This window comes from Aptenodytes forsteri, unplaced genomic scaffold, assembly GCF_000699145.1.
Source record: "Aptenodytes forsteri isolate BGI_AS27 unplaced genomic scaffold, ASM69914v1 Scaffold23, whole genome shotgun sequence".
Lineage (NCBI taxonomy): Eukaryota > Metazoa > Chordata > Aves > Sphenisciformes > Spheniscidae > Aptenodytes > Aptenodytes forsteri.
In genome coordinates, this window is record NW_008796043.1 from 4,634,964 (window position 1) to 4,649,710 (window position 14,747).

At 40.2% G+C, this 14,747-nt stretch overlaps 1 protein-coding gene across 2 annotated transcripts in view; it reads left to right on the top strand.

Moving 5' to 3' along the window:
- The window catches only part of CHST9 (carbohydrate sulfotransferase 9), a 97,608-nt gene that overhangs the window by 60,436 nt on the left and 22,425 nt on the right, over nucleotides 1-14,747 (top strand). Inside the window, exon 4 of one of the 2 annotated variants that reach the window (XM_009285629.2) lies at nucleotides 14,220-14,257. In XM_009285629.2, the coding sequence (XP_009283904.1) occupies nucleotides 14,220-14,257 (38 nt within the window). Of the gene's footprint in view, nucleotides 1-14,219; nucleotides 14,258-14,747 lie in introns of those variants that run through there. The other variant, XM_009285631.2, reaches the window with a different exon arrangement.

Consider the following 14,747-nt stretch of genomic DNA (forward strand, 5'->3'; position numbering starts at 1 on the left):
CGGTGTCAAAGGCCTTACTGAAGTCCAGGTAGACCACATCCACAGCCTTTCCCTCATCCACTGGGCGGGTCACCTGGTCATAGAAGGAGATCAGGTTGGTCAAGCAGGACCTGCCTCTCATGAATCCGTGCTGGCTAGGCCTGATCCCCTGGTTGTCCCACTCATGCCTTGTGAGCGCCCAAGATTTAGTATTTAATATAATATTTAATATTTAATATAATTTCATTTGTGACACCTGGAGGATCTTGGGTATAAACAGGCTGCGTCACTGCTCAGCGCTGCCAGGGTTTAGGGGTCCTTGGCATGACCGAAGACAGCTTTTACGTGTGCAGAGGATCTGAGTGGTGGGGAAAAAAGCATAATAAACACGTTATGTGCCCAGTGGTCAAGAACTGAGTATGGTTTCACTAGTTGTCTGATGTACCCCACTGTTCAGAGCAGTGCGAAATAAGGAACGCAGCTTTACTCTTCACTTGCCTGCCTGCCACCAGGCAGTGGGCCATGTCAGTAAGCTGTGGTGGACCTACTTATTGAGGGTGTCCAGACTCTGAAGTATTTTAAACTGGGGCCTGGTTTTTTTAGTGTCTTGTGTTGCGCATAGCAGCAGCAATACTGGATCAGGCCAGAGCTCTGTCTTGCTCAATATCCTAGCAGCAAAGTGAAATCTCCTCACGTGACTTTCCCAGACTCCAGCAGTTTGTGTTTCAGGGACTTCCTGTGCCAGAGGTAGTTTCTGTTTGCTTATCAACCCCCAAAGGATTTCCCGTCTCTCAGCTTGTTCAGTTGTCCCCTGAATCCATGTAAAGTTTTAGCAGCCGTAACATCCCCTGGCGAAGAGTTCCCGAGTTTCCTTTCCCAGTTGCGTGGAGAGCTGCTTCCTCATGTTTGTTTTGAACCTGCCATCTGCCTGCTTCATCTGATGCCCCCGGCCTTGTGTTAGAAGAGGCAGGGAGCAGTCAGTTCTGATTCACCCCTTCCATGTCACTTATGATTTTAAAGATCTCTATCATATCTCCTGTGGATCATTGCTTTGCCAGGTTTCGTAGCTGTTGCTCTTTGTAAGCCAGTCTATATTTCAGTCCACCACCTTACCCTCTTCTGTTCTTCTCCAGTTCTGCACATGAGTGGAAGGATCAGGATTGCATGTAATATTTAAGATGCAGGTGTGTGTACATACAGAAACACAATGGTTTCTTTTTGTTTTTCCTCTGGTCTTCAATTTGCTTTCTCTAACTTGTGAGCACGGAGATGATGTTTACGCAGAAGTTTTACCACCCCAAGATCTCATTCCTGAGTAACAGTGAGCTCAGAACTCAGTTCAGAGTCCACCATCTTTGAGTTTAAATTAAAAGGTTTCCCCTAAAAGTTTCCTACCATCACTTTGCATAAATTGCACTTCATATGTCATTTTATTACCACCTTACTCTTGTAAAAAGTTCTTTAGCATCCATAATTTCTACCCCAAAGAAATTAATATCATCAGCAAACGTCACCATCTCCCTGTTTGGTTCCTTTCTCGGGTGATTTTTAGAACATGTTGAAGAGCATGGGTCCTCTGAAGGAGGAGGTCCATGAAGGAGCAGGACTCCACTGGTGACCTTCTTCCATGACGAGAATTGACTGTTCTCTCTCATATTCCTATGCTCTGTTTCCTATCTTTTAAACATTTTCTTTTATAAATCCATGCAAAGATGTTCCCTCTAATTCTGTGCCTGTTAAGTTTCTTTAAGAAATCTTGTGAGAGAAATGTTATCAAATACCTTTTGGAAAGCTAAATAGACAATGTATCTGAGTATAAAGAAGAAGGAGTCCCATACAATGCAAGCCCTGGAAGAAAATAGGAGGCAGTCAAGAGACTTGTTATCGTTGCTCATCTGAAGTATTCAGTCATTTGTGACAAATCTTGGTATTCTGATTCCAATGGTTTAGCAGCAGCTGGGCAGATGAGGGCTCTGAGGATGTGGATTTGCAGTAGGTTTATGCTGATCCACATGTGAGTTTCTCCAGAAGGGGACTTCTCCTTGCCCCCACTGTTGTTCCCAGCCACACGTCTGTGTCCATCTGCACAACTGATATGGCTGATCTGGGCTGATATGGTTAAAAATCAGCCTGTTAAGCAAGATGAGAATTTTTAGCTGAATCAGGACTGTGATGTGTCTTGACCATGCAATGTAGCTGCTCTAGTGCTGGCACAAGGGAGGAGGAGGAAGAGCATGTCACTACATTGCGGCAAGAGCTGGGCTGTCCATTTTTGCCAGGCATTGAGCAGCTTAAGCCATGAAACCAACCCCTAATAAAAGTTGTGTGTCTGTAGCTTGTCTAAAGTGGTATTTTTAGGTAAGATTATTTGGCTGTTGAGTATGAGTTAGGTAGTTGCATGATGCCATTTGTTTTCCAGCAAAGAAATAGGAATCCATGTTGCATTAATAGAAGTGGTCTGTTCTCTTCTGAGAAACGAGAATTAAAAATTGAGGCATTTCTTTATGACTTATTTTCTTTGTGTCTGTGTGGCTTTCTCCTGTGATCTGTAAGCCTAGCTTCCATTATTCCAGTGGGTTTGTTGCTATGTTTAACTTCAGTTTGGTGCTATACAGTAGCAACCAGCAGTGTTTCCATTTTTTTTCTGTGATCCTGCGAGCTAGTTATCTGTAATCCAAAGGGACAAAAAGTATTGTTGAAAGTAAGGACATTACTGATATGTTTGTACGAACAGAAGAAATTTGAAACTCTGAGCTGTTTGCAGCTCTGCTATTCCAGAGTCTCTGGCTGTACATCTAATTAACTATCCATTTAAAAATGCTGGCCACTCCTTTCGCTCCCTGCCAGCAACATCAAGATGTAAAATTAATTCTCTGAAGATTTGCTTCTCATATACGTGCAATAATTGGACCTAGCCTTTATATTGTAAACAATCCAAAGTACACAAATCACTTTAATTATAACAATAGGTCAATATGTTAGTGATGCCCAAAAGTTGGGGGGGGGGAGGGGGTGGATGCTCAGTTACCACATTTTCTTTTTTAGATCCCTCAGAAGGCAGGAAATTCAGTCCTGTCAAATTGGGTTTTTTACTCTTCACTAATTATTTAAGTAATAGCAATTGGTGTGGCTTTAGTCCAAAATACCTTCTAATCTGAAGAGAATTTTTCCGCATTTCCTTTGTGTTTCTTTTCACATTCTTTAATTAGATTTCATATAAAGAATTCTGTCCATTATAAATGAATACTAATAATAAGCTAAATAGAAATATGCCTTTTCCCCTTAATCTGTGGAAATATGCGAAGACCTTGCCCCTGCAGTTAGCAAGAAGGCAGTAACAAGTTTTGTTGATAATCAGATACAATATTGACTGCGTTCCCCTGTCAAAAGAAAAGAGAAATGTCTCATCCTGATTGCTCAATTCAGTAGAAATTAGTAATTTACATGTGAATAAAGGCACCATATTATGACTATGTCACTTAGTACCTGCTGAAGCTACTTGGTCAGTACTTCACATGCTGATTCATGTCAGGCATGCAGGATTATTTTTTATGCCTGAGAAAGAATACAGTTCACTGGGGAAGAATAAACAAGGTGGTTTTTTTCAGTCATAAAAAAATATTTCAAATCACCTGGTGCTAAGGACTCTTTCAGAATTCCTTTTTCACCTTTGCAGAAGACACGTTCATCTTACCCTCAGTTTGGGGTATCGTCATCGCTACCAGTATTAGTACACACCCATGGTTTGCAAACCACGACGGGGTAGACTTGTCTCTTAATCAGTCTGCCAGTCATGAACATGGCTGTGACTTCAGCTGTAAATTCTGCCTCCCCTTCTTGTGCCTGGCATGGTACATCCTATGGGAAGATGACTTAGCTTGTTGTCTGAAGGCTGCTATGTAAATAGTAGTTGTGTGCTATGTGGTCACATTCTTCTCATAGGTCTCCATAAAACTGCACCTGCACATTTTATGGATGCAAACTGTACCTAGGTACCAGCTTTTGGTATGTACATATGGTCCTTTGCAAGCAGCAGCAGTATATTTTATGGGCAGAAAATGCTTGTGTGTACAAAACCTGCAGGTGTGGCTTTAAAGCGCATTTGACAATTTACCCTCTGTGCATGAAAAAGGCGTGCTGTACCTGAGAATATCTACTTAGGCTCTGCCCGAGTGATCAAATTGATACAGTGCATCATTTATGCTTTTGGCATTGCGGTACTTTGCAGTTTCTGGGTACTGGATACCACCTTACTGCTGTTATTTTCAGTCTCTGTTTAATTAAAAGGAAACATTTAACCATGTTTTCAGTGACATATGGGAGTTCAGTTCTCATAATGATTTCTCCAGCTGAACTTGCTTCATCACCCCTGCCGCTTTCCACTTTTGAGGACTGCCAATATCCAAGTTGGCGTAGCAAGGATGGCATGCGGAGGGAGGCACAACAGGCACTTCTAAAGTAAGCAAGAGGCTCCTGCCAAAGCAGAGTATGGTGCTGTTTGTGAGGCTTGGAGCATCAGGGTGTTTCACCTGCGGGAAAGGAGGCGGTTGCAAGTGGCCACAGTATGTGCAATATACACTTCGTTGCTACTTGGCTAGCCAAAGTTAGTGCTAGGGCAGATTACAAGCTTGAGCTGCAGGTTTGTCTTTAAAGACATTAAGTATACAAGAATTTTTTTTGTAAAAGCTTAAACGTGCTCTCATATAGTGGTGGCAAATCCTTTGCAGACTGGCCTACAGAGTTGATTTTGGATTTCTGGGGAGGTGATCTCATAAGATCTTGATTAAATAACTACTGTCAGTTGTCTCTTACATGAATTTTCTTTTACTTCTACCCATAAATTATTGTATCCTTTTTTTTCTTAATCCTAGTCAACTACCTTGTCAGTATGGAGGATACAATTTGAATTTTCTGATGTTCAAAGAACACGTTCAGAGAATATGACTAAAATGTTTTTATATGTCTATTGAACTTTTCTTGTTGAGGATTGCTTGTACATCATTACACTCTTCTTTTAAGGAGATCCTTAAAATATCACCCATTTAGTACTGTTTTGAAAAAAAACAAACCAGTATTGAAGTTGTTTGTGTACGCAGAAAGACAGGTATAGATGTTTAATATGGCTATAAACTCCCATCTTTACCTGAGAACCTTATTTCTTTATAACAATAAAAACTGAGTGTCCATAATCTTTTCTTAGAATGGAGAGGGAGTGGGAAGAAGAGGTGCTCAAGACATCAAAAAGTGACTCAAATTACAATAAGCAAATAAGTAGACTTATTTGGTAATATAACCTCCTTTGGTAACATTTCCGTAACATACTCATCAATGACAAACGTAAAAACTGTGTATTCTCTAATAATTCACATTCACATATCGGAAATGGACTACTTAGATTAAGTACTCTTGTCAAACTATTCAAATCTGTTTGAGAACCAAATCTGTAGCAGTGGTTGAGCTTCCCACCCCCCTTCTCTCTCTCCAATTTCTTTTAAGTAGCACAAAGCTGAACCCTTGTGCATCTTGGATTCGTATTATATTCTCAGTCATGGATGACCTTTTACAAATTACTTCCAATAACTACAACTGAATTCAAGCACAAGAGTTGGTCGCAAAAGGTCATACTCTAGTTATACAAAACATAGATAAATTTGTACTCCCTGCAGCAACTGATTGCTGTAGGTTTTTGTTTTGTATCTGACCAATCTTAATTCAGAGCCATGCATTAGGCAAGGTTGTGTTCGAGCTTTGTTTCTCTTTGCCTTTCTCCTCCTGGTTTTCTTTCCCTATAAAATCATCCTGTTTAGAGAATTTTTTGAGTTTTCCAGGTGTTAAGGTTCTATTTCAAAGGGCTCCTTTTTCACGTCTTCCTTTTCCCCTCCGTTCTTTACTAGTGGATTAGTTGCAGATTCTCATGCATGTAATCTTCCTTGTAAACATGAGTGGTGTCGTACCGTGAGTGTCACATTCTCATTGGGGAATGTTTTACTTCCAAATGGAATAATTTCAGAGAAGTTATTTGAGGCCAGTGTGCTAAGAGCATGCCTTAGAGTGGCACATTTAGACCTTAAACAAAGAAACATGGCAGATTCAAACAAGTACAGTTTATTTGTGTAGGCATAACTCAGAATGAGTAGTAAATTCAAAGAGTTATTTGCTCTCATCACCACTGGTCACTTCGTGGCCTTATGTTGTATAGACAATTCATCTCCTTTTTATTTCTGAAATACAGAAACTAGACTAAGGCTTCCCATGGAGACTTTGCTGTGGGACTCTACTTTGTAATTAGCACCAAGAAGCTGGATTTTTCCACCCCTGTTTGGGCTTGCTGCGTGCTCATCTTGCACACCACTGCTTCTGATTCACACCAGAGAAGCTTTGTAGCTCAGCTGTTTGTGGTGCAGTTGTCCTAGCAGGTGAGTCAAAATAAGGTTCTGTGGGCATAACCCTGTAGGAGCTTGTGTGCTGCTTCCCATTGGTACTGGCGCCTTCATCTTCATGTGCCATTTCCAGGGTATTCTAATTAAGATTATATGGGGATAGCGTGCTTCAGAGCTGGATGTCAACTCATCTTCACTACAAGTGGAAGACCAACAGCTGACCTTCTTTAGGATATGCCAGATTGGATGGTCATGACTCCACGTGGCTTTGCCTTAACATGGTTAATCTGACTGCAAATTTCAAATGCAGTCACATTGCTCGTCTGGGTGGGGGCAACCATATAGAATCACAGAATCATAGAATAGTTTGGGTTAGGAGGGACCTTTAAAGGTCATCTAGTCCAACCCCCCTCTGCAATGAGCAGGGACATCTTCAACTAGATCAGGTTGCTCAGAGCCCCGTCCAACCTGACCTTGAATGTTTCCAGGGATGGGGCATCCACCACCTCTCTGGGCAACCTGTGCCAGTGGTTCACCACCCTCAGTGTCAAAAATTTCTTCCTTAGATCTAGTCTAAATCTCCCCCCCTTTAGTTTTTAAAGCCACCCCCTTGTCCTGTCACAACAGGCCCTGCTAAAAAGTTTGTCCCCATCTTTCTTATAAGCCCCCTTTAAGTATTGAAAGGCTGTTCTTAATATATGTTCTTAATATGGACAGAAACCAAGCAGGAACCAAAACCAAAGCCAAACTACTGCGATGTTTCAGCCCTACTGCGAGTGCAATGCAAAGCTTCAGCTGCCTAAGACCATAACAGGTAGCTGTATGTCCACAACTTTATTTCTGTGTGGGATCTGAGTATGTAGATTCAAGCTCTAGTTGCTCTCCATGGTCTTTTCCATCATGACAGCTCTTACTGTGCTGTTCTTAGAGTAAACACCAGACAGTTTTCCTTCAATGGAAAAAAATCAGGGTCAACCATCCCTCATTTAACACATACTAAGAACCTTGATATAGGAAACTGCAGTGGACCAGCTGACGGGTAGAAACAGCTTCTTTTGTTTTAGCCCATAGCCCATAAACCTATTTTGTGGCAGATAACTGCATAAGCAATTGAGCTTGACACTGGAGTGTAGTCAAAAAAGCATTTTAACAGATTATGTGACCTATCCTCTAGACGATCATAATATAAAGCACCATACATAACTAGCAACATGGAAGTGGAGGCTGGTGGTCCATGTGATTTCAAATGAAAAAGCAATGACCCTTGCAGTGTGAGAACTGAGGCAGTTTCTACCTTAGGATTTGGATCACATTGTAATAGAGTTGGAGGAATGCGTTTGCTAAGCCATAATTTACTGATCTTTGCCTGCCTAATTGCAGATGAGTAGGAATCCATGATTTGCTCCATTCAGTTCCTTAAAAGAGCAGGAATCTGAAAAAGTCGTGAAGTAGTTGGATAAAAGGAAAAAGCATTTCAAAGCAGTTGCATAGTGAGCTGTAAAACAAAATTGAAACAAACTATTCTTGTTGTTGGATACAGGATGAATGCCAAATAGGCATAGAAAATATACACGACATTCAGCTGGAAACCATCCAAACCATGATATCAATATTGTGTTGATGTTAAAACCAAATATGCTGTCTGGCATGTTTCCATTATCTCAAATCTTCCATCCTTAAAGGAAAAAGGTGACAAATTTTTGCTTTCCCTTTTCCCAGATATATAAAGCATAATCTTCTCGAAGAAAACTGGCAAACAAGCCTGCCTACTAATTCTGTTAGTGGGCATCCTGGCAATTCTGTGTCTATTTGAAAATATTTATCAATGCTGATGAGGCAGAGGGCAGGTAAAACTTCAAATTTTTAATTAACTTGTATTCTAACATCTCCTTGCCATAAGTACAGTTACACAATGTTAGTCAATGCAGAATTTGGTCCAGTAATGGATTTGAATTACACCACCCCTCCCTTTTACACACAACAAAATTAATGAATAAGGGCCCTCAGTCCTATTAAGACTAATGTTACTTTGTCAGTCCAATTTTTTTTTCCTTTGGGGTTTCTTCTTGTTATGACTTTGTTATGGTGGAAACTGAATGGTGTATATTAATCAACACAAGACATTTGGCTACTTGAGCTTTCGTAAATGTTTAGTTTCCCAGGGTCCTTTGAACCTCCCAGGGAACAGTTCTGCATCCTTATTAGAGACTGACAATTAAAGGTCTGTTTTCGTATCAAAAGTATCACGAAAAATTAGCTAGGGAGACCTTGGAATGCTGTGAGAGTTTCAGTGTTTTGAGATGGCCAACTTTCCTTCATTTGCTTCAATCAGTATCAACTTGGGTTTCTTTTTATGTTTCCTACTGCCAGGGCAACTTATGAGTTGGCGTTGTGACAACTGAGCAGGATTACGCATACCGTGAAGATGTGATTAATACATTTTAGGCCACTGTAATCATATTCAATTGCATAATTATCACAGAGGTGCAAAAGTAAGCTAAACTAGGTTTTGAAGGCAATGCTATAAATGAGCAGTTTCAGTTTTCTGAATTCCTTGTTAGAAGAAGGAGGAAAATGCTATGCCTATCTGCAGGAGCTGTGTTGCCTACAGATCTCAGAGATTCTGCGAATAATTTATAGGAAAAGTATGGTTCTGTCCTCAATATTTTAATCTGTGTGCCAAGTTGCAGGCTTTCACAGAAGATAATCTGTTAGTGTCACACCTTCTCAGTTATAAGTCTGAAAAAAAAACCCTGAGTGTTTCTTCCTCAGGTTCTGGTGCCATGGGAAATTGCTGCAGAAGTTTGTCACGAACAAGTACTTTGGTTTCCTTTCACTTCTCAGAACCTGCTCTGGTAGTTTGGGAAACCAGTAATGAAAGTGGGGTGGATCATAACCGAATAGGTCGCATATGTTTTTATTTAGGTCTATAAAAATAAAGTAAAATCCAAAGCTGTTAGTGCTTCTGTCACGGACTGGAAAAGCAAAATCAAACTGATAGAATATCGAATTCCCTCTTCAAAACTGATTTTTTAGTAGTGCCGTTCCCACTTGCAGTTAAGTGAATATGGCTGTTTCAGACTATGCATATGGCTATTTCAGAGCAAGGCTGAGGGTCCCCTTTGCCCTCTGGGATTCTCCTCACCTTTCTCGGTCTGCTTGGAAACCCTCAGACACTTGGGAACAGGAAGACAGACCCAGAATTTCTGTTCGTCCCCTGCCTTGCTGCCATGCCACAAATATTAGTAAGTTTATCTGAAGACTTAAGGAAACAACTTTTTATTCCAAAGCCTTCATTTTATTGATGTTGATGATGGTTGCTTAAAGTATAAATTGGGATTTGATTTTGGGGAGGAAAAAAAAAAGAAAAAAGAAATCCTTTGTTGCTAGGACTTGTAGCAGTCACATCACGTAAATTGGCGGATCTGTGTATTTAAGGAATTTTACACTCTAATTAAATGCAGTAGTAGTCTTTTGCCTTTTGAAATGAAACCTTTTTTTTCTTCTGCTACATACTTAGGGAACAAACATGCTGTAAAAATCCTTAATGTATCCAACCATTTGAACATAAGAAACGGCATCAAGCTGTTATTTGTTCTGTTGGAGTGTACTCATATTTCCAATCTGAATCTTTTGTACCTGGTGATCTTAATTATATTTGAGCTGGAAGTAGTTTAACATTAAAAGGAATTACAGCAGATTAATCTGTAAACCTGCACAAATATCACATTCCTTTGTATAGAGGTAAGCAGGGCATAGTGTGCATAATTACATGTTGTTCTCCGTGTAGGTTGTGTGTGTAAGGCTGAGGAGTCGGTGTTGCAGTTCCTCGTGACAGCATCAATTATGGCACGCTCTCCTGTCTTGCGGTGGTCAGTTACATTAGAAAACATACATTGTTCTCTCAGTAAGGTAATCTTCCTTATAATAAGAACAAGGAAGCAAAAAAAATTAAAAACTCAACTTGCCCTGGAAACAGGAATTAGTATACTAATTGGAGTATGAAAATACAGAGAAATCTTTTAAAGAGTGTTTGCATTTTTTTTTTTTCCCTAAAGTGATATAGCTTGAGGTCAACCCAAGAAGGCCATTTATCTCAACCATCCAAAACCACATAAAGGTATTGTTTTACACTTTTTGCAACTGGAGAGACAAAAGAAAATCACTAAAAATGACTTGGGGGAGGTCTGCTTCTCCAGTCTGATGCAAAAACATCATTGGAATCCAGTTGCACCAGTTTAGCCTCAGTTAGAGCGGCAGGAGAGCAGAGCCTCAGCAAATGAGAATTGTAGTTTGTACTAGTAAATACATCTTTTGACTCAAAGTATCAGTGAAGTGTAGTTTTCTATGATTAAAGCCTTTTGATTTGCTTGTGTTTTCAAGGCTGGTCAGATGGCACTATTGAGCCCATTTGGGAACAGTTTGCCAGATGACAGGCAGAAAAAAGAAGTTTCGGGAGAAATACAGGAGAACAAGCCATTCACGTGCAGTCTGAGTTCCAGAAGATGTGTGTCTCTTGGACTACACAAGCTATCGTCTGGGCAGCTTCCATATAAATTTCCAGATGGCAGTAAATTTCCCAGTTAGTTTGATGTTCATGCATCCATTCATCTTGCATAACCTGCTACCTCATTGCAGTGGCTCTGGAAGAACTGTTGTAAATTTTGAATTTAGCATGTGTAAGTCTACCAGTAATGAAACTTCTGGCAACTTTCAGGAACTACCTGCATTTTGTGAAACTAGCGCAAGTGTTGCCTGTGGGACTGGCTGCGGAGGAGGAATTTTTTTTTGGCTTCCATATAAATTTCCAGATGGCAGTAAATTTCCCAGTTAGTTTGATGTTCATGCATCCATTCATCTTGCATAACCTGCTACCTCATTGCAGTGGCTCTGGAAGAACTGTTGTAAATTTTGAATTTAGCATGTGTAAGTCTACCAGTAATGAAACTTCTGGCAACTTTCAGGAACTACCTGCATTTTGTGAAACTAGCGCAAGTGTTGCCTGTGGGACTGGCTGACGTGTTCTGACAGTTCTGGTTTTATCAGTGTCCCATTGCCTCATGTCCTTTAAATTTGGAGCGCTTTCTCTAGTGGTGCTTCTTGAATCCCTGTAGTGAATGCTGATGGTCACCACAAGTGATCACGAGGCACCTAAGCGGAAACATCATTCTCAAAATTGAGGGTGCCATAAATAAAACACAGATTAGTGACTAGTCACTGTAAGAGAATTCTGGGGATTTAAAAAAAAAAAAAAGGCAGGACAAACAAAATTCTCGTTACTTTCAATGATGAAGCCTTCTACTGCCCTACCCGTTAGCCCTCAGCTGGAAACTGAACCCCCTTTCAGTGCTGTAGGTGTTGTCACGGTGTAACATTCTTGTGCCTTTTAAAATAATTTCTTTTTTAAAGCTGAATTCCGGAGGGACAGTTTTATCTGATAGTTGCTGGTTTTGAAAGAATCTCTCTTTTTTAACTTAAAGATGATCTATTTGCAGTGAGGAAGAGGGAAATAAGAGACTATTCTATTCAGGCTAAGAAAGAAGGTGTTGTTTCATGTGTTCATGGTTTTTTACTGTTTTTTGTAGCTTTTCTTCTAAAACAAAAGTACAGTACGCACCAGGACCTTGCAGGCTTCCCCATATAATGGTGCCAATGGATTTCCACCCTAATTTGCAGCATCTCTGTTATTACAGACCTTGGCCTCTTCTGAGCACAACTGCTGACTATGCCAAATTCACGTAGTTGTTCTGTGATGAGGACAAGGATCATCTAGCGAATAAATGGAGAATACAGTATTCAATTTGCTGGTGACCTTGAATTTGACCTCTCTTCTATCCTTAACAACCTAGTCAATCTCTGTCCTGTTTAACCCATGTCATCATTGCTGGTATATCATACAGACACTTCTGCAACTGCCTTTTCCTTGACACTGTAGTATTTAAATCACCAAAAGAAAGAACTAAGAGTGAACGGGGAAAGAACTACCATAAATTCTTCTTCACCTTTTCCTTAGCAGTGTCAGGAATGGCCACAAAGGTCTTTCCCAGTCTTTCTGTTCATTTTTTATATTTGTCTGAGGTAGAAACCACAAGTTTGATTGATAATGCAATTTGCATCTCGAGGCATCACTGGAAATAAAATGGCATGAAAGGCTACTCTGGCGGAGCGCACTTTTCCCCCTGGGCTGACTTTAGAAACTCATTGATGTCACTTCCTTCCTCAGTCAGCAAGTGAATTTTCACTAATTCTCAAGACCAGCTGTCCATGCTGTCAACAGAAAGTTATTAAAATTCCTTTAAAGTGAATCAAAATAGCCTAAAAACAAATGTACTGGGAAACAGGAAAGCATCAGTATTCAAAGTCCACAAACCTTTGAGCAAAATAGTGTTGATCTAACCAGAGATTTCAAACACTCCGCTTTCCTAGCAACTTGTATATCATTAGAGAATGCTAAAAACACATACTCCTTTAATCTTCTATTACCAACAATCTATTTGGTTAAAATATTAGTTACAAGAATAAATTCTATTTCTCCCAAAGATGAACTCAGTGAACAAGGGAATACATTTTTAGAAGTCTTCCCTAAATGATAGTTGGGTTTTTGTGGGGTTTTTTAGCCAAAAAAGCATATTTTTTATATTTAGCAAATAAAAACACAACACAGGCATGCAGGAAATAATTATCATAAGAGACAATCTTATAATATAGCCTAAAGTGATTATCTTTATCTGAATTATCTAAAATGCTTTCCTTGAGGAGTATTCTCAGGGACAAGTAGGGAAGATCATTTTCCTTTAGTTAATACAGTCTTTATACTGTATTTTAACACTTAAAATATTTTCACCTCATTTTAAAAATTCTATCTTGTGCCACACATACCAGTTCGAAAAAATTCTGTTGAAATGGAGTATCATTTCCAGCACTGGATGAGGCAGCCACCCATGCTAGGCAGAAACAGGCTCCCCTGACAGCTAATAGTGATACTGACAGGTTGTAAACAGTGTCCTATCATTATTACTTAAAAAAACCCCACTCTGGGTACATGTAGGCTAGCTGGATAGGTAAGTGTGAAATTCCTGACTTTCCCCAATACATGTGGATGGTCTCCAGTAGCAAAGGGAGGGTAATTGATACCAGCTGCCCTTTTGACAACTAGTGCATGGGAACAGTAAATGAGGCAAAATTACTGTCCCTTTTGATGTAAAAGGAAAGAATAGGTTTGAGGTGTCATTGTTGCTAGGGTCCCAGATGGCTGTAGAAAAGCAGTGTTCTGTCTGGGCTTTGATCGTGTTTTCAGGAGCACACTGAAGGACACTGCAGAAGGCGGCCAGAATAAGGAAGCAAGACCATAATTCAACTTGCTACTTCGTGGATATTATCAGGATAGAGTTTCTCCCTTGAGCCAGCTGGTGCCTAACCTTAGTTTTGACACAAGCACGTAATTTTATTTTAGGGTAATGGCAGAAGCTGCTTTTCCCCTCCAATGGTCAAATCCTGAGCTGGATGCTACCAGTCTCTCAGGCACGTATACATGCAGCAGTATGTCTCACAACATTTAGATGCTTCATAGCACATATTTGAAATTTGTTGTCATTGCTTTGAATGTTGTAATTCCTTGTGGGGTTCCAGGTTAGCAAGATTGGCTACCTATCTCAATCTTCTTTTTATCACATCTAGATTAAGAGGGCCTTGTGTTCTTTTACTTTAGGTGGATTTCCATTTTGAAGTTTCACGTTATTTCTACATGTTAAATTCTATTTCTTAATTATAACTTTTTGCTGAATTAACTTTTTTGTTCTGCATGTACATGATCATATTCATGAAAATACGTACAAACTAATTATTTTCTTTCTCTTTCAGAGTCTGGAGAAAAATTGCAACAACAAATAATTAATCAGGTATGTTGACACTTTCATACTTTTTCTTACTTAATTTTTCATGTAGAAGAATTGTAGCAATTACAAAGAGGAGAACTTCACGGTTCTAATACTAACTATATAGGTATGTTAAGGATGACATATAAGGGGTTGGTATTGGGACCGGCGCTGTTTAACATCTTCGTCAGCAACACGGACAGTGGGATTGAGTGCACCCTCAGCAAGTTTGCCAACCACACCAAGCTGTGGGATACAGCTGACACGCTGGAAGGAAGGGATGCCATCCAGAGGGACCTTGACAGGCTTGAGAGGTGGGCCCGTGCGAACCTCATGAAGTTCAACAAGGCCAAGTGCAAGGTCCTGCACAGGGGTCGGGGCAATCCCAAGCACAAATACAGGTTGGGCAGAGAATGGATTGTGGGAGCAGCCCTGAGGAGAAGGACTTCGGGGTGTTGGTTGATGAGAAACTCAACATGACCCAGCAATGTGCGCTCGCAGCCCAGAAAGCCAA